General features: G+C 38.3%; 1 protein-coding gene across 7 annotated transcripts in view; it reads left to right on the forward strand.

Annotated features, from left to right (window-relative positions):
- Positions 1-25,668, forward strand: part of ktn1 (kinectin 1) — a 141,252-nt gene that overhangs the window by 94,200 nt on the left and 21,384 nt on the right. For 6 of the 7 annotated variants that reach the window (XM_043697723.1, XM_043697722.1, XM_043697728.1 and 3 more), the window contains 17 exons: positions 979-1,016; positions 1,100-1,190; positions 2,949-3,002; positions 3,260-3,297; positions 3,375-3,465; positions 4,311-4,379; positions 9,667-9,704; positions 9,779-9,869; positions 10,037-10,105; positions 11,451-11,491; positions 11,564-11,654; positions 11,752-11,820; positions 13,062-13,099; positions 13,493-13,583; positions 21,564-21,650; positions 22,245-22,334; positions 22,967-23,044. In XM_043697723.1, the coding sequence (XP_043553658.1) occupies positions 979-1,016; positions 1,100-1,190; positions 2,949-3,002; positions 3,260-3,297; positions 3,375-3,465; positions 4,311-4,379; positions 9,667-9,704; positions 9,779-9,869; positions 10,037-10,105; positions 11,451-11,491; positions 11,564-11,654; positions 11,752-11,820; positions 13,062-13,099; positions 13,493-13,583; positions 21,564-21,650; positions 22,245-22,334; positions 22,967-23,044 (1,164 nt within the window). The remainder of the gene's footprint in view (positions 1-978; positions 1,017-1,099; positions 1,191-2,948; positions 3,003-3,259; positions 3,298-3,374; positions 3,466-4,310; positions 4,380-9,666; positions 9,705-9,778; positions 9,870-10,036; positions 10,106-11,450; positions 11,492-11,563; positions 11,655-11,751; positions 11,821-13,061; positions 13,100-13,492; positions 13,584-21,563; positions 21,651-22,244; positions 22,335-22,966; positions 23,045-25,668) is intronic. The other variant, XM_043697726.1, reaches the window with a different exon arrangement.

Here is a 25,668-nt window from a genome sequence, read left to right on the forward strand (position 1 = left end):
CTCCTTAACTGTCTGTTCTTGGATTTTATTCATTATTTAAAGGTGGGACACACAATTGAAGATGTTTTTGAAGGCTTTTACTGAATTACACTCTCCCTGTTACATTGAACGAATTTAATGAGCTTGGTCAAGCAATAGTTTCCCTTTAATAATCCACCCTCACTATTCATTTGCATTATTAATTTCTAGATTTCTATTTTGTCTGTTGGTACAAATGAGAAATTTGAAAATTTATAAAAACCTTGAGTTGAAATGATGGAAAGTGAAAGACATCAGGTAGATCTCATTGAACTGGCCCAACTTGTTCATTTTGAGCCCTAACTATTGTCACGTTTAAGTTGGATTTTGTTATGGCATTTTATAGTTTTGAAAAAAATTTGATTTCTCTCAATCTCCATTTTTTAAAAGAAATTGGTTTCTCTCAATCGCCAAAACATCACAAAGTATTTCACTACCAATTAAGTACTTGTGAAGCAAGATCACTTTTGTAATTTAGGAAAGGCAGCAGCTAACTTATTCTTGACAAATTACTTCCAAGCAACAGTGTTGTTATGACCAGGTTTTTTTTGTTGTTTTTGACAGAGTTCAATATTGGCTGAGACACCAAAGGTAGCTCCCTGCTTTTCTTTTTACAATTTTTTTACATCTCTCTGAGCAGGCTGGTTTGGTCTCCATTTAATGTTTCATCTGAAATGTTGTACTTTCCTCAGTGTGACCTTTTTTGTTTTTCTTCACTCAAGCCCTGAATTGAGATTTGAATTCAGAGGAGTGAGTTACCAGCTGACCCATGGTTGTCGTGCTGTTGTAACAACCATGTTTTCTGTTTGCCTTGTTAAGAAAAGTCAAATACTTAAGTAACTTTTTGACTTTTTTTTAAAGTTAGTGGCTTTATTTGATTGACAGATCATACTTGCCCAACATCTAGTATTTTACTGTTAAATAATGCAGCATTATTTTCTGTCCTTTAACCTTTTTTAGGTTGCTTCTGCATCCATGGTATCAAAACTACAGAAAATGTAAGTATTAAATAATTGAGTGATCGTAATATATTTCTGGGTCTAATTTTTACATGTATTAAAACTGACTTCTTCAACTGTAGAATCAATGAGAAGAATGAAAAAATTAACTTCATTCAAAGTCTATTGGAGTCAAAGTTGTGTGCAATAGAAAGCAATGAGAAAACAATACAGGTACTGTCTTCAATTCCTTATTTGTAAAGTGACATGCACAGGGTGCTTGCAGTTGCCACAATGCTGAATCATTCCTTCCACCATCTACTATTACACTTTGAATTTGTTTTAAGTCTCTCTTGCAGCTGTGGCTTTTCTGTGTTGTCTCAGGTTTTCCTTTTCCTGCCAGTCCCATCTGCATTACTTACCTCACTATTTTCTCTCTGCAATAAATTGCTGTATTATTTCAGCCTCCTCAGTTGCTTTTTTTGACTTTTTAAAAAATTAATTATCTTCCCTGCTTCCCAAGAAATTGTGGTCACTCAACTTGAGTCTTAGAATTTAAATTTTAATCTTAGTTCAACACTCCTCTTTTGGATGTATGTATGTTTTCGCAAGTTTCATAAACTTATTTTATTTTGTACTTCTCAGAGTCATAATCAACAAAGTCAGTGATCTTCTATCTGTCCACTTCAGACACTGATTTGTTTCTCATTGACTGGGCACATCTCTGTTGTTCTCCTGTGGTGACTGAAGTTGTCTGTCTGTCTTCTCTGTGCACCAACCCCTTGCGATTACATGTATATTTTTTTCTAGCCACTAGTTGTGCATGGCATCCTAAATTTAATTGATTTTCCAGCACATGGTTAGTTTCAGGCTCAGTAGTCTGTGTTCAATTGCTGCTATTGGAAAAAATGTGGGTTAGCTTACTGATATCACTTCCTACCATTTCCTGATTTGTTCCTTGAAATGTTAATCACATTGGTTTTTCTTCATACTTTGTCCTTATTAACTTCATTGATTGGTACCAAGGTAATGTGCAAAATGGTTAATTGTCACACAGGCAAATTACCATGTCACCCTGAGGTGATTTAATATTGTCCTAAATACCCCAACACTTTTTGGCTTGACATCTTCTAGACTACTTGCATCTGTCAATATCCTTTTAACTATAAGAACCATATGTAACATGCAATAACTGATGGCTACAATACATTAATACTCAAAATGCCAATAGAACTGAGAAGTATGTTTGCCTAATACTTTGTTACAAAATTAAACCATTTCAAAACATTACTCTGCTTGAGTGGCAAAGCATTTTCTAATCTGTTAGTCTGAGTTTAGATTAGTTTGGGCCGTAAAACCACAAGGCTTTGATCTTACTTTTGGCTTATGTTTTATGGCTGGTTACCTTTTTTTATAGCAATTTTTCCACCATGAAACACAATAAGTACAGTATGCTCCAGTTCCTCACTACTTCTTGTCAATATTTTGAACACTTGCTCAGTGTTCTAGTTCCTTTTGTCCATTGTCATTGCTCCACACACCCCACTGGCCACCAGCATCTCATTAGTATTTTGTTATGCTTATTGGCCAGTTGGCATTGTATTTCAAGGCTGAAATCTGAACTGTTTGCAAAATTAATTTCTTCAAGTTTCAGTAATATCTCTTGTTTCACACATTGATCATTGGTTGCAGTATTTGAAAAAAGTACAAAGTTAATCTTGGTGAATTTTGATTTCTATACTTCAATTTTTTTGCCATGACTAACCATAAGCAGACTGCATTCTGCAGGGTTACAGGGATAGGACAGGGTGTGGGTCTGGGTGGGATGTTCTTCAGTGGATCAGTGTGTACTTGAATGGTCTGCTTTCACACCCTGGATTCTGTGATTCCTGTGGTTTTCATGTTCATGAAATTATTTGATTGTAACTTGGTTTTGTCAAGTTTCATGTTTATACAGCACAAAATATATCTAAACTGTTATTATCTTCAAAGGATTTACAAAAGGAAAAGGAACTACTCAGCGAGCAAGCAAAAAATGCTCAACAGGTAATGAATTGTCTCAATGTTTTAGTTCTAACTAATGGAGATTTCTAATGTATTGGATGCTGAAGGAGTCTTAATTCATTACTGTTCCATATTTGATCCTCATCTGCCAGCACACTTTTTATCTTTTTTTACTTGGGCAAGATTGTCTGTCTGCAATGATTATTGTATGAATGTAAAGTTGCATGACAGAAAACCAAGTCTCCATAGTACTAGATTGAAGCATTGAATTTTAATGCAACTGCATTCTAAATTCATAGGTTTCTACTGCACCAAAACTGGATGATCTTGAGAAAGTGTAAGTATTTTTTCCAATATGTTGAAATGTTAATAAGATATGTGCTTCCACTGACTCCTGTCTTCTTTTTATTGAAGAATTAGTATGCAAGAACAAGAAATTACCTCTTTGAAAGCTGCATTAACAGACAGTAGTGAAGCAGCTGCTAGCAAGATGCGTGAAATTCAGGTAACCAAATAAGCAAAGCCACTAACAATCTAATTTTCTATTTAAAAGAAATGAGAAAGTGGATATAAATTGTCAGTTCTCATTTTAAACAAATTGGTAATCTAATGTCTGACATGAACAGTGGCTTTTTCAACTTGAATGGGATGATGCATGTCATGTCCCTTTCTGACCATCATTCTGAAATTGAGAACTTGAATCTGTGACACTCCATATTGACACTTAATTGCATTGTACATCTGACTCTATGACATGGACTTTAATCTTTATATTGCTTCTTTCTGTTCAGAAAGGCTGTTTTTAAAAAATCAGTAGCTGCCTTTTTTTTGGATTTTGGGTAGTAGATAAATGATAAATTATGCATTCTTAACTTTTAAAATCCAAGATTCTGTGCTTTTAACTTTTTAGTCAAACTTAACATTCTCATTCTTAATGAGACTTCATTTTGACAGTATGTGACATGCTGTACACTTGGTGCTCTTGCATGAACACTTCATAGAAATTTCAATTTAGCAAGTATTAATATAATTAAGAAAGTTTTTTGGTCAGTTTATTGTGATTTTGTATATGTACGCCATTCATAGTTCAGGCATCAAATTTCTCATTTAGCACTTTGATTTGTGGACATGAAAAGCACTTTGAAATTGTCAATCATTTCTGTGTACCTGGAAACAAGTTGTCACTTTAGAATTCTTCTGTCCGAATAATCTAGATGCATCTAACTTGGATATTATTTATTTATCGTGTAAATTAGAATGAAAATCAAGGACTTGATTTCAAAGTAGTGTCCTTTGCTAGTTTTTAATGTATTCTGACAGGAACTTCAGTGTTGTTTTTGGTTTTAACAGGGCATTCTGCAAGAAAATGATGAATTGAAATTGCAGATTCACCAGTTACATTTAGACATTAGTAAGCAAGTAAGTACCTGATCAATTTCTTCTAGGAATCTAGAACTTGGTTATATCCCAAGCATTGCATATAGTTTTCGCTCAACTTCATGTGGAAATATTGGCTTTTTTTTTAAACCCCCACTTCCAAATTTTGAACCAACTTTCTTTTTGATCAGCTTATGCCTTTCACTGTCATGTTCTGCAGTTATGGGTTCACTTGCAGTATTGTTATCCATTTTACTATTCTGGCTTATTTTTTCTCGAGACACAAAATAACTGCAGATGCTGGAATCTAAAGTAGACCAGCAGGAGGCTGGAAGAGCACAGCAAGCCAGGCAGCATCAGGAGGTGGAGAAGTTGCCGTTTTCAGTATAACCTTTTTTTCATGAATGGAGTGGGGGTAGGGGGAGCTGCAGGCTTATGGGTGGGGAGAGGGGTGGAATTGGTTAGGTTGTGATAGGTGAATACAAATGGTGTGTATGACCTGGTTGTTTGAAGGGAGGAATGAATCAGATTGGTAGCTGGAATGAAGGGTCAGTAAGAGGGGATGGAAGGGGAGTCGTGACAAAGGCAGGGCTGGAAAGGCAACACCTTTTTAGGGAGCAAGTAGAGTGAGCATTTAAAGTCTGGTGAATCTTCAGAGCTTCACATTTGAACATTTATTTCAAGAACAAAGTAACACATTCCTGAGATTTATTTTCAGTAAAACAAATAGACAATAAAATGAAAGCGAACATATCATTAGACATTTGATACAGTAATCCCTGGGAATTCTACTGAACTAGATCCTGTCCAAACAGCCTTACCAGCTTCTCTTGCTTATCAGCTTTAAATCCTTCTGTGATTAAACTGGCTGTTCCTTTTACAATTGCCTGGATAGCGTAACTCCCTTCGTAAAGCTGATTTATTTACCACCTTAGCCGTTCCTTCTGCCTCCATTGTAAAAGACATTGGTTTCACTTCAGAAATGTCTGAAGTTGGAAAGATACTGAAGCCTCAGACAGAGTTAAAACCAAACTGATAGGGTCTGTGATTAGTCATTTATTGTAGCCGGTGCTCCTTTACATTGGGGAGACTACACGCCCTCTCGCAGAGCGCTTTAGGGAACATCTCCGGGACACCTGCACCAACAACCCCACCACCCCATGGCCGAACACTTCAACTCCCCCTCCCACTCTGCCGAGGACATGGAGGTCCTGGGCCTCCACCACTGCCACTCCCTCACCACCCAACCCCTGGAGGAAGAACACCGCATCATCCACCTTGTAACACTTCAACCCCAGGGCATCAATGTGGACTTGACCAGTTTCCTCATTTTCTCCCCCACCCTCCCCACCCCAGTTCCAACCTTCCAACTCAGCACCATCCTCATGAGCTGTCCTACCTGCCAATCTTCCTTCCCACCCATCCACTCCACCCTCCTCTCTGACCTATTGTACTCTTGGCTACCTTCTCCCCAGCTCTCTTCCCACCACCACCACCACCATCACCATCACCATTTATTTCTCCACCCCTGCCTCGTTCCTGATGAAGGGCTCTTGCCTGAAACGTTGATTTTCCTGCTGCTCGGATGCTGCTTGACTTGCTGTGCTTTTCCAGCACCACTCTAATCCAGACCCTGATCTCCAGCATCTGCAGTCATCACTTTTGTTTGCCTGATGGGGTCTGTGATAAAGTTTTTATTAAAATAGATCCAAAGTCATAGGTATTGAAACAGTGTAGCAGCAAGATTACAGACTAATGGATAAATGGAGAGACAGTGCTTTAAAACATAAGATTTGGCTGTGACAAACAGTTTCTTCCACAGCAAACAAACAGGAGAGGTTGAGTTCTAAATTAGAAAATCAAACTTCAAAATGAAAAAGCTGAGACTCTTGTTCAGAAGGAATTGGACAAAGCTAGTGTTGGAGTGTTACATCATGGTGATGAACCTTTCTGTGTATTGAAGCAAACACCCAAGAAAGCTCATCTTGCCTCGTAAACTGTTAAAATGAGTGAGAGTGTTTGGGGAGAGAACTTATTGGTTTGATGTTGGCACAACAATAAATTCAAACTCAATTGGGTTTTAGTATCCTGGTGCATAATTTAAATTGGTTAAATTTGAATTGTTGTCAAAACAGCAACCAACTCTGGTCTCTCTTTCACAATCAAATGATACATATTTTCAATTTTCCAGTATATGCTGAGACTGTTTCTGTCAGCGCTCAATGCAGAACAGCATTCACTCTCTCTTAAAGGTACACGACGTGCCTTCAACTTCTTAACAGAAGGGAAGCCTAAACTTTTTATTTACTTATGGTACAGAGGCTGATGGCCAGCATTTATTGTCCATTCCTAGCTATCTTTGAGAAGCTGGTGGCAAACTGCCTTCTTCTACCACTGTAGGTAGACTCACCATGCCTTACAGGAGGCAATTATGGGATTTTCACCCAGCTACAGTGAAGGAAATGTAATATATCTTCAAGTCAGAACGGTGAGAGGTTTGGAGGGGGACCTGCAAGTGGTAGTGTTCTGGTACATCTGCCCTTCTCCTTCTAGATGGGCTAAGTTTTTAAAAAAAAATCTCAACGCCAGGTTTAAGTCCACTAGGTTTATTTGGAAGCACAAGCTCTCAGAGCGCTGCTCTTGAAAGCCAGTGCTTCCAAATAAATATGTTAGACTATAACCTGGTGTTGTGATTTTTAACTTGGTCCATCATAATCCAACACTGGCTTCTCCACATCACAGATGGTGCTATCTCAGAATCTTTTAAATTTCTACAGTGCATCTTGTAGATAGCATGCACTGTTGTGGTTGAGCTTTGGTGGAGGGATTGGACGTGGTTCCAATCAAGTGGGTAACCTTTGTCCTGGATCATGTCAAGTTTTTTGTGTTGGAGCTGTACCCACCTCGGGAGTATTCCATCACATTCCTCCTGATTAGTGCCTTGTAGATGGTGGATAGGTTTTGGGGAGTCAGGAGGTGAGTTGCTAACCCCAGCATTTCGAGCCTCTGATCTGATCTTGAAGTCAGTATGTTTATGGTGAGTCAATTGATTTTTTGCACAATGATATGCCCCCAGGATGTTGATAGTGAGGGATTTGATAATGGTCATTCAGTGATGTGTCCAGGTGGGCTGGTTAGAGTTTTTGCAAAAGGTTATTACTTGACTTTTTGAGAGGCACCAATATTATATGCCACTTGTCAGCTGAAACTGGATATTATTCAGGTCTTGTTGCATTTGAACATGGACTGTTTTAGTATCTGATGAGTCACAAATGGTGCTGAACATTGTGCAATCAACAGGAAACATCCCCACTTGTGACCTTGCATTGGAGGGAAGGTTGTTGATGAAGAAGCCAAAGATGTGATTCCCATTCATTCCAGCTTTGCTATGGCTGCAAGATATTGCCCAGTAAAATGTGGCCTTGCTATTGTGTTATCACTGTAGCCACACCTCTGGAATTTAGCTGTTTTGTCTATGTTTTAAACAAAGCTATAGTGTGGGCAGAGGCTGAGTGGCCCGAGCAGAAATCAAAGTGGGCATTAGTGAGCAGTTTATTGCTGAGCAGCTACAACTTGATAGCTCTACTGATGACATCTTTCATCACTTCAGGCAGGATGGATTTGTCCTTTTTGTGAACAGAAAATACCTGGGCAATTTTCCACATTGTCTGGTAGAAGCCAGTGCTGTCGCACATGTGGAATAACTTTCCTAAGGGAAGGACAGGTTCTGGACCCCAAGTCTTCAGTACTGTTGCCAGAATCTTGTCAGGGCACATAACCTCTTGTAGTGTCCAATGTCTCCAACTGTTTATTGATATCCTATGAAGTGAAGTTGAAACTTTATTGCTGGAACAGCACAGCAGGTCAGGCAGCATCCAGGGAACAGGAGATTCGACGTTTCGGGCACAGGCCCTTCTTCAGGAATGGCCTGTGCCCGAAACGTCGAATCTCCTGTTCCCTGGATGCTGCCTGACCTGCTGTGCTGTTCCAGCAATAAAGTTTCAACTTTGATCTCCAGCATCTGCAGACCTCACTTTCTCCTTGAAGATCCTATGAAGTGAAACCAATTGGCTGAAGACTGGTATCTATGCTGCTGGGGTGCTGGAGGAGGTAGAAGATGGATCATCCACTTAGCACTTCTGACTGAAGATGGCTAAACAGAATATAAAATCAGCTCTTGCATAGTTTTTCAAAAAAGAAACCAGGAACTTTCTATCAGGAGATTGACCGCTTCAATGAAATTTTTAAATGTGAAGGTGAACTGTAATCCTGCATTTATAAACCAGAAAAAGACAACTGAGGTGTTTGGATAGGTGAGACATTCTTGGTCATGTTTGAATGTTAAAGAATATAGAGATCAAACATAAAATGTAAGCAGGGTGATCCAAAAACTGGGTTTTAAAAAGTTAACACCCTGATGACAATTTAAGACCTGACTTGCAAAAATATCACAAAAGGAAATGCTGAATCCTGAGGTTGAACATTTCAATTTTGATCTCTGCTGATATTATAAAAGACAAAATCTTCAGAAAATGACACTTGTGGGAACTTTTCAACACCTCTATTCTCAGGAAAGTAAACTCCACTTTTAATGATGAAAAGCTTCCCGATGCCTTGCCCTGTTAGGCACAAGCAAGAGCAAATAATAGGATTTCACCTCCAGTGAGTCTGAACTCAAGTACCAAAGATAACTGTTTCTGTGCATATCTTTCTTCTGACAATGCGAATAAGACCACATTTCTGATACTGCATGGCTCCAAGAATTTTACAAGCTTTTTTTTGTATGTACAGTACTTTGAAAGAATTGGCTGGACTAACTTGACAATCAACATTTCCCTATGATGATAAAAAGTATTTTCACGGGTTCTGTGTTTCACGATTTTAGAGTAACACTTACTTAGTCAAAAACATTGATTTAAATTTTTTGTTCTTCTACTTTTCTTGTGCCCCTTCCTCCTCCTCCTCCTCCCTTAAATAAAGTACAAATGTTTTACCCAAATTATTATTTTTGATCTGAGTGCCTCAGCAAAGTATGTTAGCAGTTACTCATTCTGTTCCTCTGGCAGGACTGCTGCATTCACTTTTGTTTGCTTGATTTTGCCCCAATCATGTATAATTTTGAGCATGAATTATTACACTAGTTGGAAGAAAATCCTGTCCCTAAACCTCAAGATGAATATTTTTCCATTTTTGTATGTGACTAAATATTTTCATTAGCTGCTGAATTGATCAGTGTGTCTCAACCATCTGGTATGTTGACTAAATATCTTGTGCAGTTTTGAGATCATTGATTTTTTTTTTGTCATTTTTTTCTTTTTTTTTTGTTTAGGCCGATTCTGTATCTATGGTGGCAGAACTGAAGGAAACGTAAGTGTTATATCAAAATAATTCAAATAAACCTTTTTAAAAACGTAGGTTGCTCAGCATAATTTCTTCTGCAGCCTTGTTGTAAAGGATACAAAGATCAAAAAAGTTGAAGACCAGTTGGAAAAGGAGCTGCTCAAGTTAGAACACAATGAGCAAAGATTTAAGGTAGTTGAATTTTTCTTTAATTTGCAAAGAAATATGGCTTTATTTCTGTTAAATCTGCAGTGCTGTATTGCCATGAAGTTATCATGTGCTATTTAACTGGACTTGTTTCATTGTGATCCATTTTTTTTTTCCATTGCATAATGCTATAATTTTGTCGTTGCATAAAGGAGTTGCAAGATGATCATGATTTGCTCAAGAAGCAAGTGGAAAATGTCCAACTTCTAACAGCAGAGCAGGTAATTTGTCTTTAGTGAATTTTAAATTTGCTTTCTTTGAATGCAGACTGAAAACGTTTTGTTAAATTCAGAGAAGGATTTGAGGACCTAACCCAATGTGCACTGTCACTCAACTTCCATCCTTGTTCTTGTTTCTCTGAATCTGAGACAGGAAACCCAATTGGTGAAACTTGCCACCTCATCCCTAAATTTTGTAATTGTTTCTCTGGACCAGCTTAGATAGCTATGCTACTCTTTCTCCAAAATTGCCTTGAAGCTCAGCTCATCTTTGATCATCAGTCACTTTATTAGCAGTCATGTTCTGTGACTTCGTGTTTGTTCCATTGTCTTGTCAAGGGCTTTGGGAATATTTTGTTGTTTTAGAATTTGTGTAAAAATTGAGTGCTGTTATTGGGTCAGTATCCAATGAAAAGAAACATCAGTTTAAATTATTTTTGAAAAATCTGCCATGGAGCATGTTACATTTATTTATTCTCTTAATAGTATGCAGAAATACACATATCTGGCTGACCTGTATTTTTTAGCTATACTGTTCCTGGCCTATTTTTCATAAACATTTTAATTAACTAAAAAACTCGGTTTGGAATAAGTGTAGTTTTTAAAAAAACAAAATTGCAGTGTTCTGGTTCTTTATCAACTTTTGGACCTTGTGCCAGACACTAGTGTTACACCACTTTGCTGATAGCTAACCCACCTAGTCTGTATATCTGCAATCACAAAAGGTGCAACCTCTTCATGTCCTCTTACCTCACAGTCCAAGGCTCCAGGTGAAGCAGCAATTCGTCTGCACATCATTCAATCTCGTCTGCTGTATTTGATGCTTGCAATATGGTCTTGTGTACACTGGGAAGACTAAAATGTAGATTGTGTTTGCCAAACACAATCACCCATACGCTCTGTCTGTAATTGACCCTGAGCTTTCGGTTGTTTGCCGCTCCAACAGACCACACTGCTCCCATGCCAACACATCTGACTTTTGAATTGATGCAGTGCTGAGGTGAAGCTCAACGCAAGCTGTAAGAACAATGTCATCTTCACCTAAAGTACTTTGCAGCCTTCAGCATTCAACATTTGATTTTAACAATTTTGGAGATTGACCGCCTTCTTTCATGTTTGTTATGTTATCCCATACCGCTAGATTGTATTTCTCAGCTTATCAATTATTTCTTGGTTTGTCTGACCCCCCACCTGCGTCGCACAGTCCTTTTTCTTCTCCCCCCTCCAAAAATGTTCTCTTACTTTGTAAAACGGTCTGCAGGTTATCATGCTTTTTGAAGCTAGGAAAAGCTTTCACGTTATACAATGGATTTCAACATGTATTTTGTGAATTTCTGCATCTTCTTAGGTCTCCACTAAAGCAAATCTGATTAAAGAATCACAAGCTATGTAAGTATCCTTCAAGTAAGTTTATATTCCAAATGTAATATGTAGATTATCTGACTTTACTTTTGTTTGCAGGATTGAAGCAAAAGAACAAGAAATTAATAACTTGAAGGCTCTCCTGTCAGATAGTAGAGAAGAAATTGCTAGCTATGTGACAAAGCTGCAGGTAATCTGATTATTGGACTCTTCCTGCATTAAGTTTGAGCTGCAAGTGGTTGGTATTTCCCAAAATAAATTTCCCTTTTTTTTTGTTTTAAATAAAGGATTTTCAGCATCAGAATGCAGGATTGAAAATTCAAATTCAGCAATTGCATGAGAAAACCAATGAACAAGTAAGATTTTTAGATGAATGGTCGGCAATTGTATTTGTCTTGGTATTATTTAGTAACTTTGTTTGCAGAATTTATTTGTATTCAATACTGAGCTGTAGTACAATGGTTTATTTTTTAAAAACTCTAATGGCTATCAAATTGATATACAAAATTTCATAAACTGCTGACCAGAAGCTCTACTGGACTTGCTATATAAAGTGTGGTCAGATGCTAAGAATTTTGTAGTGAGTAACTCATCACCTGACTTTGCAAAACCTGTCTATTATCTCCACAATACAAGTCAGGAATCTGAAGGAATGCTCCCCACTTGCCTGAATGGGTGCAGCTACAACAGCACTCAAGAAGCTTGACTCCATCCAGGGTCAAGCAGCCCACTTGATGGACACCACATGTACAAACATCCACTCCCTCCACCACTGATGCTTAGTACTTCACAGTGTACATTATGTACAAGATCCTGAGACAGCATCTTCCAAACCATGACGACTTCCATCTAGAAGGGAGAGAGTAGCAAATAAATGGGTACACCATTTTCAATTACCTTCCTGACTTGGCAATATAGTCATCTTTCTTCACTGTCTCTGGGTCTTAATACTGAAATTCCCTCTTTAATGGTATCATAGGTCTAAGTACCGACATGGACTGCAAGGGTTCAAGAAAGCAGCTCTGCACCACCTTCTCAAGGTTAACTAAGGATAGGCAATGCATGTTGGCCAGCCAGCGATGCCTACATGCACAAGTGAATTTGGAAAGAAAGGATAAGGTCTTTTGACATTTGTTTCACTCACCTAATAAAAAATGTTTTTTCTTTCCCCAAGTGATCTGCATCACCCGTAAATGCCACAAATGTTGTTTTGTTCGAACTTGTATATAGCTGAAAACCCGAACATTTCAATGTGTGCCCACCTGTTGGGGATGGGAAAAGAAAAATGTTTTCAAGTGTTCAATTAGCTATGATTGCATGGAGGGGCAGGGTTGGTAGACTGCCCTACTCTTATTCCTATGTTCATATGCTTTTCTTTTGTAAGTTCAATGTGGTTGAACTTTTTAATGAGTACAGAATGTTTCTCTTTGAATGTAAATGACTAAATGTGTGCACAAGCATGAGAATTTATTTGCAGTCCATATGGCTTGTATCAAATTTTCTGTAATGAAACAGACTTTGTCAATGTGGAGATGGGTATGTCTTGAATGTCAAGCTTAGGTTTTGGTCATAATTTTTTTTTATTTCCTTGCAACAGGACTCTGCACTACTGAAGAGTGAAGTACTGCTGAATGTGTAAGTGAGCTGCAAGATGCAATTTTATATTTTCCCTCTTTGGGCAATGTCATCTTTATGACAATATTACACAGGATCTATTATCAGTAATCTCCTTTTCATCAGATACTGGTTTAATTTATTCATGCACATACCAAGATAATTGTTCCAACTAAGTAATAAATTATTTAATTACAAAAATGTAGCAAGTTATTACTTGTAAGTTGAAAGGTACCTTTCACAAACAAATGTATTCTTCACTTGTTTCAGTGCTTAACTGGTTACTCCAGAGAGCTGCTGTGTGACACGCTGGTGTCAAATGTAAAAATGAGTGCCTGCTTTAGAGAATGTGAACTATTTTCTGCAAAAGAAACAGAATGCTATGCCAACATTCAAACTGTAATTATTTTTTAGACTTTCAGAAAAAGATAAAGAGATTGATTCTTTGCTCCGAGAAACAGATTCCCTAAAGACAGCTGTTAATCAACAAAGGAAGAAAAATAATGTGAGTGTAACTCAAAGTAATTTGTACTGGATGTTTTAACTACAGGTCTTAAATATATCCAAAGAGGAGCTTTTGTTTTCTTATTAGATGGCAATAAAACGTACTTAGAGTGGAATGAGAATGTAACTGCACATGGAAGATGAATAAAACCGATAATTTCTTTCTAAGAACCTTAGGTTGGGTTCATAGCATCAGCAAGACTAAAGCAATTGAAAGTGATGCTGTGAAGAAACTGGGGGATGCCAAGCCTAGGTTTCCAATATTTTTAAATATAGAAAGCAGATGAGTTACACCTAAGGTCCTGCTGAAATTCTGTTTTTGTACTGAGACACATTGGTTAATTTCAGGACTGCAGTAGAATGTGAATAATGATGAAACAGATGAGTGCACATTTGTCCTATTCAAGAAAAGAGCCAAACCTTTCATAATACAGGAATAACCATATTCAAGGATAATCATGAATTATAGGGAGTTTTGGAATAGCTTGAAATCTCCCAATTCGTCAGCATTGCTGCCATTAGCCTTGGAATACTGGAGCATTGGCTATTTTGTGCCTGTGTGTCTTTATAGCCTGGAGGTCTATTTTGCACTTTCAGTAAATAAATCCTAAATTCATCAATTGTTGCTAAAAGCTGAAATGATTGGTCACCCTTCGCTGTTGATTTTTAAAAAATTTTACTCCTCATTTCAAACACAAATTTACAAGTGGTTGCTGCTTTTGAGATAAACTCATTGTAATTTCAACAGTATCATAAATTTTAGTTACAATGTGTTTGTGATATTTTTGAGTATACATATCAAAATGTGAGCCTACAGGCCATTTGAAAAGGGTGGCAAAAAAAGGATTACTATTTAGTCTTGTACGTCTTTGATCCAACATGAAGATGAGCCAAGTCCTTAACAGAAATACTTATGATGCCAACTGGCATTTCATACAATGAACATCTCTAGTAATAAATGAATGGGCCGTCATGCCAGTAAATGGAATGGCTTGATCAGCATCAGTAAGACAGGTGTCATGGTCCATCATGTTTCTATATCTTTCTTTATTAACATGGACAAAATAACACTGGAGCGATTTGATAGTTTAATGTATCTCAGCTCGAAACTTGAGGAATCTCTCACTGGATGTTGAAATCAACACAAACTTGGAAGATGCTACTACATCTTTGCTGCAAGTGGAAAAATAATGATGGCTATTGATACTGGTATCCATGAACTTGGGAAGCTGCCTGTTTGGAAGGGCATTGGAAGAAGATCAATAAGGGCAAAACTCAGCTGGACAGAGAAAACTGAGGTCAGCAAGTTGTGCATCATTTTAGCCCATTGTCTTCCTCTGTAACAAATAGGGCAGAGGCTGTAGTACCAGTGTGGGACTCGAGTTGTTTTCAAACCCAAATATTTTTGCTATCGAACCTTTTTTTTTTCCTGTGAATCAAGGCATCTGTCCTAGTCATCACCATGTACCTTTTAGCATGAATTGCCTAAGTGATGTACTTTTTAACAGGAATGAAGAAAACTGGCATACTTTCTTTTCTAACTGGAAGCTCTTCTCTTTCCAGGTCATATACCAAGGACCAATATCCTAGTGGGAGACTTTCTAGGGCTTCTTGGGAGGGATGTAAACTAGCCTAGTTGAGGGGGAGGGGTGGCATGGTGCCCTAAGCAGCAGTAAGACAAATGAAGGTTAAGGCTGGTACTGAAGTTAAAGACCCCCAAATTAAGTAGACAAGGCAAGCAAGAGAACAGCAGGAAATGACGGAAAACTAAGAATTAAAATGTATTTATGTCTATGTAAGAGGTCTGTCAGGCTTCTTGCACTCGGTACGGATGGGACTGGGAGATTATAGCTATTGGAAACATGGCTGAGGGAGAGACTGGACTAGGAGCTCAATGTGCCGGGGTACCGGACCTGAAATATTGAGCTCTGATTTCTCTTCATAGATGCTGCCAGACCTGCTGAGCTTTTCTGGCAATTTCTGTTTTTGTTTCTGATATTATAGTATCTTCTTCAGTTCTCTTGGTTTCAATAGGAAATGGCAGTTAGTTTCATGAATTGTACTATAGGCCCCCAAATAGTCAGCAGGAAGTTGAGGAATAAATGTGTAGAGATTGCAGATCGATGCTGGCAAGCAGTAGCTATAGATGAGAAATAGGAGGTGGAACCAAAGCAACTATTGGGGGTGCCAGAGGAAACAGTGTAGGAATGAGATGTGAAACCATTACAAGTGATACTCTGATCAGATAAATTTAAGAATCAAGCCAGGTGAGAGCCATTCCATGTGGATGGATGACAATGGAGAGGCCAAGAAGAACAAAGAAAATTTACAGCCCAGCAACAGGCCCTTTGGCCCTCCAAGCCTGAGCTGATCTAAATCCACTGTCTAAACCTGTTGCCCAATTCCTAAGCATCTGTATCCCTCTGCTCCCCACCTACTCATGCATCTCAAATGAGTCTACCGTGCCTGCCTCCACTACCTCTGCTGGCAGCGTGTTCCAGACACCTACCACCCTCTGTGTAGAGTACTTGCCGCGTGTATCCCCCTTTAAACTTTTCACCTCTTGCCTTGAAAGTGTGACCTCTCGTTATTGAATCCTTCACCCTGGGGAAAAAGCTTATCTCTAACTGCCTGGCTATATTCTTCATGATTTTGTAGATCTCCATCCGGTTCCCCCCTCAATCTCCTTTTTTTTCTAATGAAAACAATCCTAACCTACTCAGCCTGTCTTCATAGCATTGGAAGAGGATAGTGTGGTCAACTGTATACAAAGCCAGAGACTCTTCAAGAATGAAGAGGAGGAATGAATTACCTCAGTTACAAACATGCAGATATATCTGCATGTCATTTGTGACTTGGTATGAAGTATTTTGGTACTGTGCAGGAGTGGAAACCTAATCTCGGAGGGAATCAAGCATGAAGTTAAAGAAAAAAACCCACTAATTTTCTTTATTACGTGATGCATTGAATGGCATCAAGGGTTAGTTTCTTGAGAGCAGTGACATTTGAAGGAAAGAGCACCTGATTGCAAGAATCATTGAACAACAAATGTTCATGTGAGCATTCGTTTTTTTTTTGCCAACTTCTGTTGAAAGCATTTAAAAACATGGATCATGAATTGGTGATTGTGTTCATTGCCAAACACAATATTAAATGCCTGTCATGAAACAATGGACGTTTTCTATAGGATCTATAACATACGATATATAGTTTACCAGGAAAGAACTGACTAGAGAATAAATGAAAGGGATGGGTTGATAATAGTTGTTGAAAGGTATGTGCACATTCTGATCAAGCTAACTTCTTTTGAAGCCTTGCAGAAGCAAGAAACAAAAAGGTAATGCATGACACTGAAAAGAATTCACTTCTCAGTCCAAGTAACTGATTAGGTCTTCTGATTCTGAACTCCTTAGTTCACAATTATGCTGAAAGCTTGGTCAACCCATAAGTCATTTTACTAGCCCAATTAGACTAGAATAGGGCAAGAAAATCCAACCCTGAGTGATGTAGGTTTTAGCCAATGGCTTGAAAATTTGAGTCATATCTGGAAGTATTGCAAAGGTAGTGTCTTTCTCCATTTATGTTTCTCATAACAAACGAAAGCAGCAGTTTGATATGCAACTGTCAGGCTTTGAGGAATACTGCTTATCTAAATAATTTAATCACTTCATCTCCTTGCCTGCCTCCTTCATCCTCCCCTCCCTTCCGTCCGTCCACCTGCCCTCCCCTCCCTATACCTTCATCCGCCCTCCCTCCTGCTTCGTCCGCCCTTTCGTCCTCCCTCCCCCCTTGTCCGTCTGCTCACTCACCCACCTGCCCGCCTATCCTCCTTCATCTGTCTACCTGCCCTCCTCCCCTGTCCATTTGTCTGCCCACCCTCTCATCCTCCCCTCTTCAGACTTTAATATTCCAATTTTTTTAAAAAGTCTGTTTGGTTTTTAAATTTTGTCCAATTTCCCAACTTGCCGCAAACCTTGCCATGATAATGTTTTTTCCTTTTAATTTGATACTGATGTTAACTTGGTTATGGCATGTACTTTTCCTCTAATCAAGATAATATTTCAAAACGACTTTAATATTCCAATTTTTTTAAAAAGTCTGTTTGGTTTTTAAATTTTGTCCAATTTCCCAACTTGCCGCAAACCTTGCCATGATGTTTTTTCCTTTTAATTTGATACTGATGTTAACTTGGTTATGGAATGTACTTTTCCTCTAATCAAGATAATATTTCAAAACTGAAAATATAATCTTAAGTTACTATACCTGTATATCTCTATATTCCTATCCTTTAACCCAATTCTCCAGTTCATTTTGGTCAGTTCTGTGTTCATACTGTTGTAAATGCCTTCGGTTTAGCACTGGTCTTGGACCCAAGTACCTTATCTGCAAACTGAACCTCCTTTTTATCACTGCTACTTAACGGCACCTTTTATCGAGGACATTAAATAATCCTCTCTTGTTGCATCTCTGGGATATGCTGTTCTCCAAATCATTCTGGGTTGTGTTGTTTTAAGAAATTGTGTTTTTGCCAAACTGATCCAATGTACAAACGTAAAATTGCCCATGATTATTGTGGAATTTTTCTTAACACCTGTTCATTGGTGCTGTACACTCCATTTTACAATTTGATTACTGTTAGGGTGCATATCAACCCATCCCATAAATGAATTCTTACCTATGCTATTTCATTATCAAAACTGATGCTACAGCTTTATCTTTAGAATAAAGCTCATATATGTGATTATTGTACTAATGTGTTAATAACAGAACTGTTCCACCACATTTGTGTTAACTTCTGGTCTTTTTGAAATGCCAAGGCCTTTTTGAATATTCAGGTCATCCTGCTGCTGCATCTGTCAAGCCATAATTAATTTATATTTGTGCTGACAATCCTCTACTTTGTTGTGAATCGTAAAGGCTTTTGGATGCCAAGTCTTTAGGTTTTTTTGATTGGTGCTTATCTTTTAAATGAGGAAGGAAGTGCTGGGAAAAATTGGAATCAGTCAGGATAAGCTGGATCAGAAGGACCACACAGGAAGGTAATGTAACTCAAAAAACAGATATGTAGAGAAGGGAGATTACTAATATAGTAACAGTGGATAGCTTCGATGAAAGAGGGTCAAATTGGGAGCAATCTGGTCTTCAAAATAATCAAAACAGGCATTAAAATACAACCAACATAGTGTTTGGTTTACAGAGCCAGTTGGACAAACTTCAAATAAAATATTTGGAATGATCTATAGAATAGGAAGAAACTTATTGCAAATGTAAAAGAGAACTGCAGTTGCTGGAAATCTGAAATAAAACTCATTTCTGGAGAACCTCTGTGGTTCCATCTGTGGAAAGAAAAGAGTTAACGATTCCTATTTAGTGACACTTCAGAATTGTGAGTCCAAAACCTTACTATACAGTAATCAAGACTGGAAAAAGAAATTATTTTCTATTGAAGTATGCCGCAGCATTGATAAGTGGGAATACAGAGGGTAGAGATCATTTTGAGGTAAATTTGCAAGAGTTGCGGATAATCAATGTGCACAGAGCATAAAGATGAAAACGGCCTTGGTACATTTGCACTAATGTATAACTGACTTCCAAGTTGTAGGAAGGGAATTTACAGTCGATGAAATGAAAGGATTGATACCCAGTTTTCTGGGCATTCTAAATTATATTGAGATGGCGAGGGAGCAAATGCAGAAAGGAATTTTCCAAAATATAAAGAGGACTTAAAGTTTTGCATAAAGATTTGTAACTCAGGTGCCACATGCTGTGGTTGTGGGTATGTTTGCCAAGCTGGGAAGTTAACTTGCAGACACTTTGTCCCCTGTCTGGGTGACATCTGGTGCTTTGAAGCCTCCTGTGAAGCTCTGCTGTACTGTCTTCTGGAATTTATTTGGTGAAATGTCACAACAGATCCGAAGTGTTATGTCTGGATTGGATAACTTGTAAAATCTCTGGTGTTATTGCCTTCTAGTTTAATCTTTTATAGGTTTATCGTAGCTATTAGTCCTTTTTTTTTTGTGTAGTGCATTTTGTTTTATCGATTCCATTAAAACGTCTCAACTGACAGCCAGACTTCTCCTAGCACTCAGATTCCTGACAGCCCATAACCCAACTGCCACACTCTGACAACAACTCACCCGGGACAAAAGATCCAATATCCAATAGGCTTAAAGTGATATCAAAACATGAGATGGAGCTAATCATTTTGAAGATCAAAAGATATGTTGATGAGGGAATGTGTTAGAAAAGAGTAGATGGAACTTGTTGAACTGTTAAAATTGTAATGGAGAAAATGAAGCGAGTTCTAGATTCCAGCACTAGCTGTGGAATTGAGAAAACGGGAGGAAATTAATCTCTAATTAAGGCCTAAGATATTCTAGAGTATTATGTACAATATTCACCTCCCAAAGGAAGAATATTGCTTTTACAGAGAGCACAGAATATTCACTTTGTATATCCTCTCCAACAGCGTTCTAAGTTTGAGTGATGGTTTTTGAAAATTCAATCTGTAAAACCGAACGTTTAAAATGACTGCATTTAAAATTGAAAAGATGCATCTGTAAGAGTAAAGCAAACAGTTTCCAATAAATTAATTATCAAGAATGTGAGATTAACTGCAAGAGATTTGGAGCAAAGAGTAGGCCGAAGTTCTTTGCTCACCATGGAGGATTTGGAATTCATTTTCTGGATTATTTGCCAAGGCAAGATCTCTTGGCATGTAAGTTTAAATTGAACAAATGAAAATGGATAATGCAATATGAAGTCAGACCAGTTGTGTGATCACTGAACGGTAAGTACTGATATGGGCTGGTTTGGCCAGATGTTATAATTCCATCTTGTGAAGTTGTATTTAATCAAGTTGTACAGACTGAGTGCTGCTGGTTCGTTCTTTGGATATTTTTGATTTTACCCAGGACAGTTGCCACAAGCATCCTGGATTTGGAAGGCAAAATTTGCTCAGGGTTTTACTTTCTGAACATTTTTCAGTATAGTCCTGCTACAGCATCTGACCCACCAAGCTTGATTGCACTCATTAAAAACAGAGCGGATGCTGTAAATCAGAAACAAAAACACAAATTGCTGGAAAAGCTCAACAGGTCTGGCAGCATCTGTGGAGAGAAACCTTGAAAAGGTCACTGAACCTGAAATGTTAACTCTGATTTCTCTCCACAGATGCTACCAGACCTGTTGAGCTTTTCCAGCAATTTCTTCTGTTTTTGTTGTTGACTGCACTCCCATTGTAATTTTCATAAAATTACAGACCATTTTGTCAAGATGCTAAAATGAATGTTGTCTGTCTGCCACAAAGGCCCTGATTCTTCGGGAGAGTCAGGGAAAGAAAATTGAACTAGTTTGTTCCTTGAACTGTTGCTGTAATAAATGTTTGTGTTTTTGTCACTTCTGAAGTTTCTATCAATACTTTGATCTTTTTGATCACACAGAAGTTATTGTCATACTTTTCACCTCCCTGATGCCTTTTACCTGACTGTTGTGGAACCATTAGACCAACCAATGTAAAATGTACTTGCATAGGTCTACTGTGTAAACTTTTGATATTTCTTAATTTGCTTGCTGTACCTCTTGTTTTCTTAAAGTAAAACTAATGCAGGAAGTACTTGGGTTAGTTGACTTCTGAGAGAGAAAGATGGATGAAATATTACCTTGTCTTTTTCAGATGTGTAAATCTACTACATTTGCAATTATGTTGATTATCTATTCTGTACTGCAGTTCTGTTGCCTTGGATTGAGCTAACATTTAACATGAATGAAATTGTGAAAATGTATCCCTCCTTTCGGTCGGCAAACCTTTCAAAGTAGATGTTAAGGTTTCTTTCAAACTTTGTTTTTCTTGTAAATGGAGCAAAGTATGCATTTAGTGATATTTCATTTTATATCACAATTGCTAGTCCCCAGATTTTTAAAAAGTCTAATCATAGAATTTCTTGGCTGAACTGAAATGGTTCTTTCTAAAAATAATTAGGAACTTCGGGAGAAAAACTGGAAAGCAATGGAAGCATTGACATCAACTGAAAAAATGTTGCAGGACAAAGTGAACAAGACAGCCAAGGTTGTAATAAATGTGGAAATATTTACAGTAGATGATTTCTGCTGCAATCTGAAAATTAAAATGACTTTAAATTTAAAGATACGTACTTAACTATTGCGCACTGTGCTTGTTCTGCTCCTTTTCCTGGATCTTTCATTTCATGAATGCATGTCTGTTTTGTTGATTTTATTTTAAATTTAGCGTGCAGGATCTTAGGCTGTTTTGCTTGCCAGTTTTTGTTTGTTGCCCTCCTTGGGCCCACTCTCTCTTTCTTTATATTTTCCCCCCCATTGCCAACCCACTGTCCTAAGACAGTCAGCTTGTGAACATGCTTCAAGGCCTGTGCCAATATTGTGAAGTAACTGGATATTTGGAGCTGATGAGGAAACTCATGTGCTTTTTGTTCTATTTCTTCTCATTGACAAATGACTTCCCAAACCATCTCCCCAGTTTACGGTTGAGAATATCAAAAGGTCAACGGTGAAATTCTCATACCCCTTGTCATATGTGGCATGGTGTATTGATATACCAGTGTGCTGTGTCACTGCTTGCTTGCTTGCCACTTTGTGTATAATTCTGTAAATTATTATGTAATATGTATTTCTTTTTGAGCAGGAGAAAGATCAACAAGTTGCTGCTGTACAGTCGCTGACTAAAGATGTTTTGAAAAGTTTGTTTCCCAGGGTGTTGGTGCCTTCTACCTTGGTAATTATTGCTTATTTAACACACACAAGTTGCGTTTTTGTCAAATACGATTGCAAATCAAATTGTGGTTTTACACTTAATTTCTATAGGACATTTTTGATCCTAGCATATGTAGGAACATAAGAGCAGGAATACATCCTTCGGCCTCTCTAGCCTGCTCTCCAATACTAGATCACTGCTGATTACTATCTCAATGTGCTTAACCCCAAATCCTTATGTCCTTCAAAAATCTGCTAATCTATATTCTGAATTTAAATCTTGAGAGCCTTTCAAATTACTTCCTGTACCTGCATGCTATCTTTCAGTGCCTTGTGAAGCAAGTCCCTTTCAACATCAACTTTCCAACCTCCCCATTTCTCACAGGAATTGTTTTTTAAAAAAAAATCTTTGTCTTGAAATAATATTTCTTTTAAAATACAGCTGTTGAATTCCATTAGTAATTTATAGCTTTTTTTATTCTTTGTTTTCTATTGAGGCAAATTTTAAGGCTTCACTCAAAAGTAGCCACCTCCACAAAGTTTTTATAAGGTTACTGGAAAAACAATTTAACTTTGGCATGATTTCTGACTTGTGCTTTGTAAGGCAGCAGTATAACTTCCTAATGTGAAAAACGGCTGTTTTGATGCTTACAGGAATATTCGGAATGGCTGCAGGAGTTTGAGATAGCGGCACAAAAAAGTTTATCTTCATTGCTAGCAGAGCAAACAAAGGTTAGTTTTTAAAGAAACCATCTTTTAGAAAAGATTATTGCATTATAGTAACATATACTTTTTTGATTCATTTTGGCTTTTTTCATGTTACTTGTGTCTTTGAGCAAGTTTTCCAGGTAATAGTTGAGATAGAAATTGAAGTTGTTGGAAAATGTCAGTGGTAATAGCAAAATTTATATAGAAGAAATCAACGTACATGATGGATATATTATGTTTACTGGATGCATATTGCAAGGCAACATGGGTACTGATGCAATTCAATCATTATTTTGAACAGCATGAATTTCTAAGCATTTCTCAAACACTCTTCCTGACTGCTTCTGTGGAGCACTATCTCAGATTTTGAGTCAGCAGTACAGCGATCAAATGTGTTGAAGATCTGGCACAGAAAGAAATCTTTTGAGTACTTTCTTCTCCGATGTGGGGTAATAGAAGCTTATAGAAAATAGTCCATGCTTTTATTTTCTTTAACAAGTACTAGCTTGACAAAACCACTAAATGCTGGTCTCCTTTGTGAATGTCCATGAGTGTGTATGTATTTTTATTTAATGGGATGTAGGTGTTGCTAGCATTTATTGACCTTACATAGTTACATTTTAAGGTAGCGACGAACTGGCTCCTTGAATTGCTGCAATCCATTAGTATGGATAAACCCGTATTGCTGTTAAGAAGGGAATTCTAGGACTTGGACTCACTGACAGTGAAGGAATGGTGATGTATTTCCAAATCAGGAAGGCAAATGGGATGGAGGTAATGTTCCCATATATCTGCTGCCCTGTTCTTCTAGACGGTAATGGCTGTGGATTTGAAGTCTCTAAGGAGCTTTGGTGAATTTCTGCAGTGCGTTTTGTAGATTGCGCACGCAGCTTTTATTGGGTTTCAGTGGTAGAGGGATTGAAATTTTGTGGATATTTCATTCACATTGCATGAGAAGAAATATGAATGGAAATAGACAAATTAATTGGATTTGAAGTTTATCTTGAAGCCAAAATGAGACTTTGTGTGGATTACTGCATAAAATAATTAAACATTGGTGTGATTAGTAATTAGTTGATTCCCTTGCAGCTTTCTCAGCCGAACATGTAAAACCACTAGGTATTTCAATTTTGTCTATCCAGATCATTGAGTCAAATCAGTTACACCACATGCAATGTTCCCTCTTTTTTTTTGGCTGGCTGCACAGGTCTCTCCAGGGCCCATCCACAGCAAAGACTCCCATGAGGGAGGTCAGTGCTGTTATTGGTGTGCCAACACTGATTGATTGCCACGTGTGGAATATTGGAGTAGCGGTGCTGTGCAGCCATGCATTTTAGAGGGAGCAAGAACTATTTCTCCTCTTATAGATAGTTAAGTCAGTGGTGTGAATGCAATAATTACTTGTCATTACTGAAGGTGTGTAACCATCTGGGAGACTAAGAAAGGGGAAATAGTATCTGCTTTAGAAAAAAAAATTTACAAAACAACTTGGTTCTTGTGTAGCCACTTAGCAGAGAATATTGACATTGTTGTGGTTCTGTTCACCGAGCTGGAAGTTTTTGTTGCAAACGTTTCTTCCCCTGTCTAGGTGACACCTTCACACTTCCTGTGAAGTGCTTCTGTGGTGTTTCCTCCGGCATTTATAGTGGCCTGTCCCTGCCACTTCCGGTTGTCAGTTTCAGCTGTCCGCTGTAGTGGCCGGTATATTGGGTCCAGGTCGATGTGTTTGTTGATGGAGTTTGTGGATGAGTGCCATGCTTCTAGGAATTCCCTGGCTGTTCTTTGTTTGACTTGCCCTATAATGGTAGTGTTGTCCCAGTCAAATTCATGTTGCTTGTCGTCTGCGTGTGTGGCTACTAGGTATAGCTGGTCGTGTCGTTTGATGGCTAGTTGATGTTCTTGGTTGCGGATCGTTAGCTGTCTTCCTGTTTGTCCTATATAGTGTTTTGTACACTAATATAGTGTACAAAATCCCATGCAAGGACTGCACAAAACACTATATAGGACAAACAGGAAGACAGCTAACGATCCGCATCCACGAACATCAACTAGCCATGAAACGACACGACCAGCTATCCCTAGTAGCCACACACGCAGACGACAAGCAACATGAATTTGACCTGGACAACACTACCATTATAGGGCAAGCCAAACAAAGAACCGCCAGGGAATTCCTAGAAGCATGGCACTCATCCACAAACTCCATCAACAAACATCTAGACCTGGACCCAATATACCAGCCACTACAGCGGACAGCTGAAACTGACAACCGGAAGCGGCAGGGACAGGCCACTATAAATGCCGGAGGAAACACCACAGACGCGTGTCACAGGAGGCTCCCAAGCACTGAGGATGTCACCTAGACAGGGGACGAAACGTTTGCAACAAAAACTTCCAGCTCGGCGAACAGAACCACAGCAACGAGCACCCGAGCTACAAATCTTGTCTCAAACTTTGAATACCTACGGGTGAGAAACGCTACGACAAGCCAGGAAATGGGAATCCTGCGCTAACCGCCTAAGCGCCACATACGAACAACTCCGGTTCCTGCATGAATGCCGAAAGAATCGAATCCTTCCACCATGTGTCAGATACAGACCGCCAGTCAACAATCCACAAGCCAGAGACACAGCCAGACAGAACGGATT

The sequence above is a fragment of the Chiloscyllium plagiosum genome, chromosome 10, assembly GCF_004010195.1.
Source record: "Chiloscyllium plagiosum isolate BGI_BamShark_2017 chromosome 10, ASM401019v2, whole genome shotgun sequence".
Taxonomy (NCBI): domain Eukaryota; kingdom Metazoa; phylum Chordata; class Chondrichthyes; order Orectolobiformes; family Hemiscylliidae; genus Chiloscyllium; species Chiloscyllium plagiosum.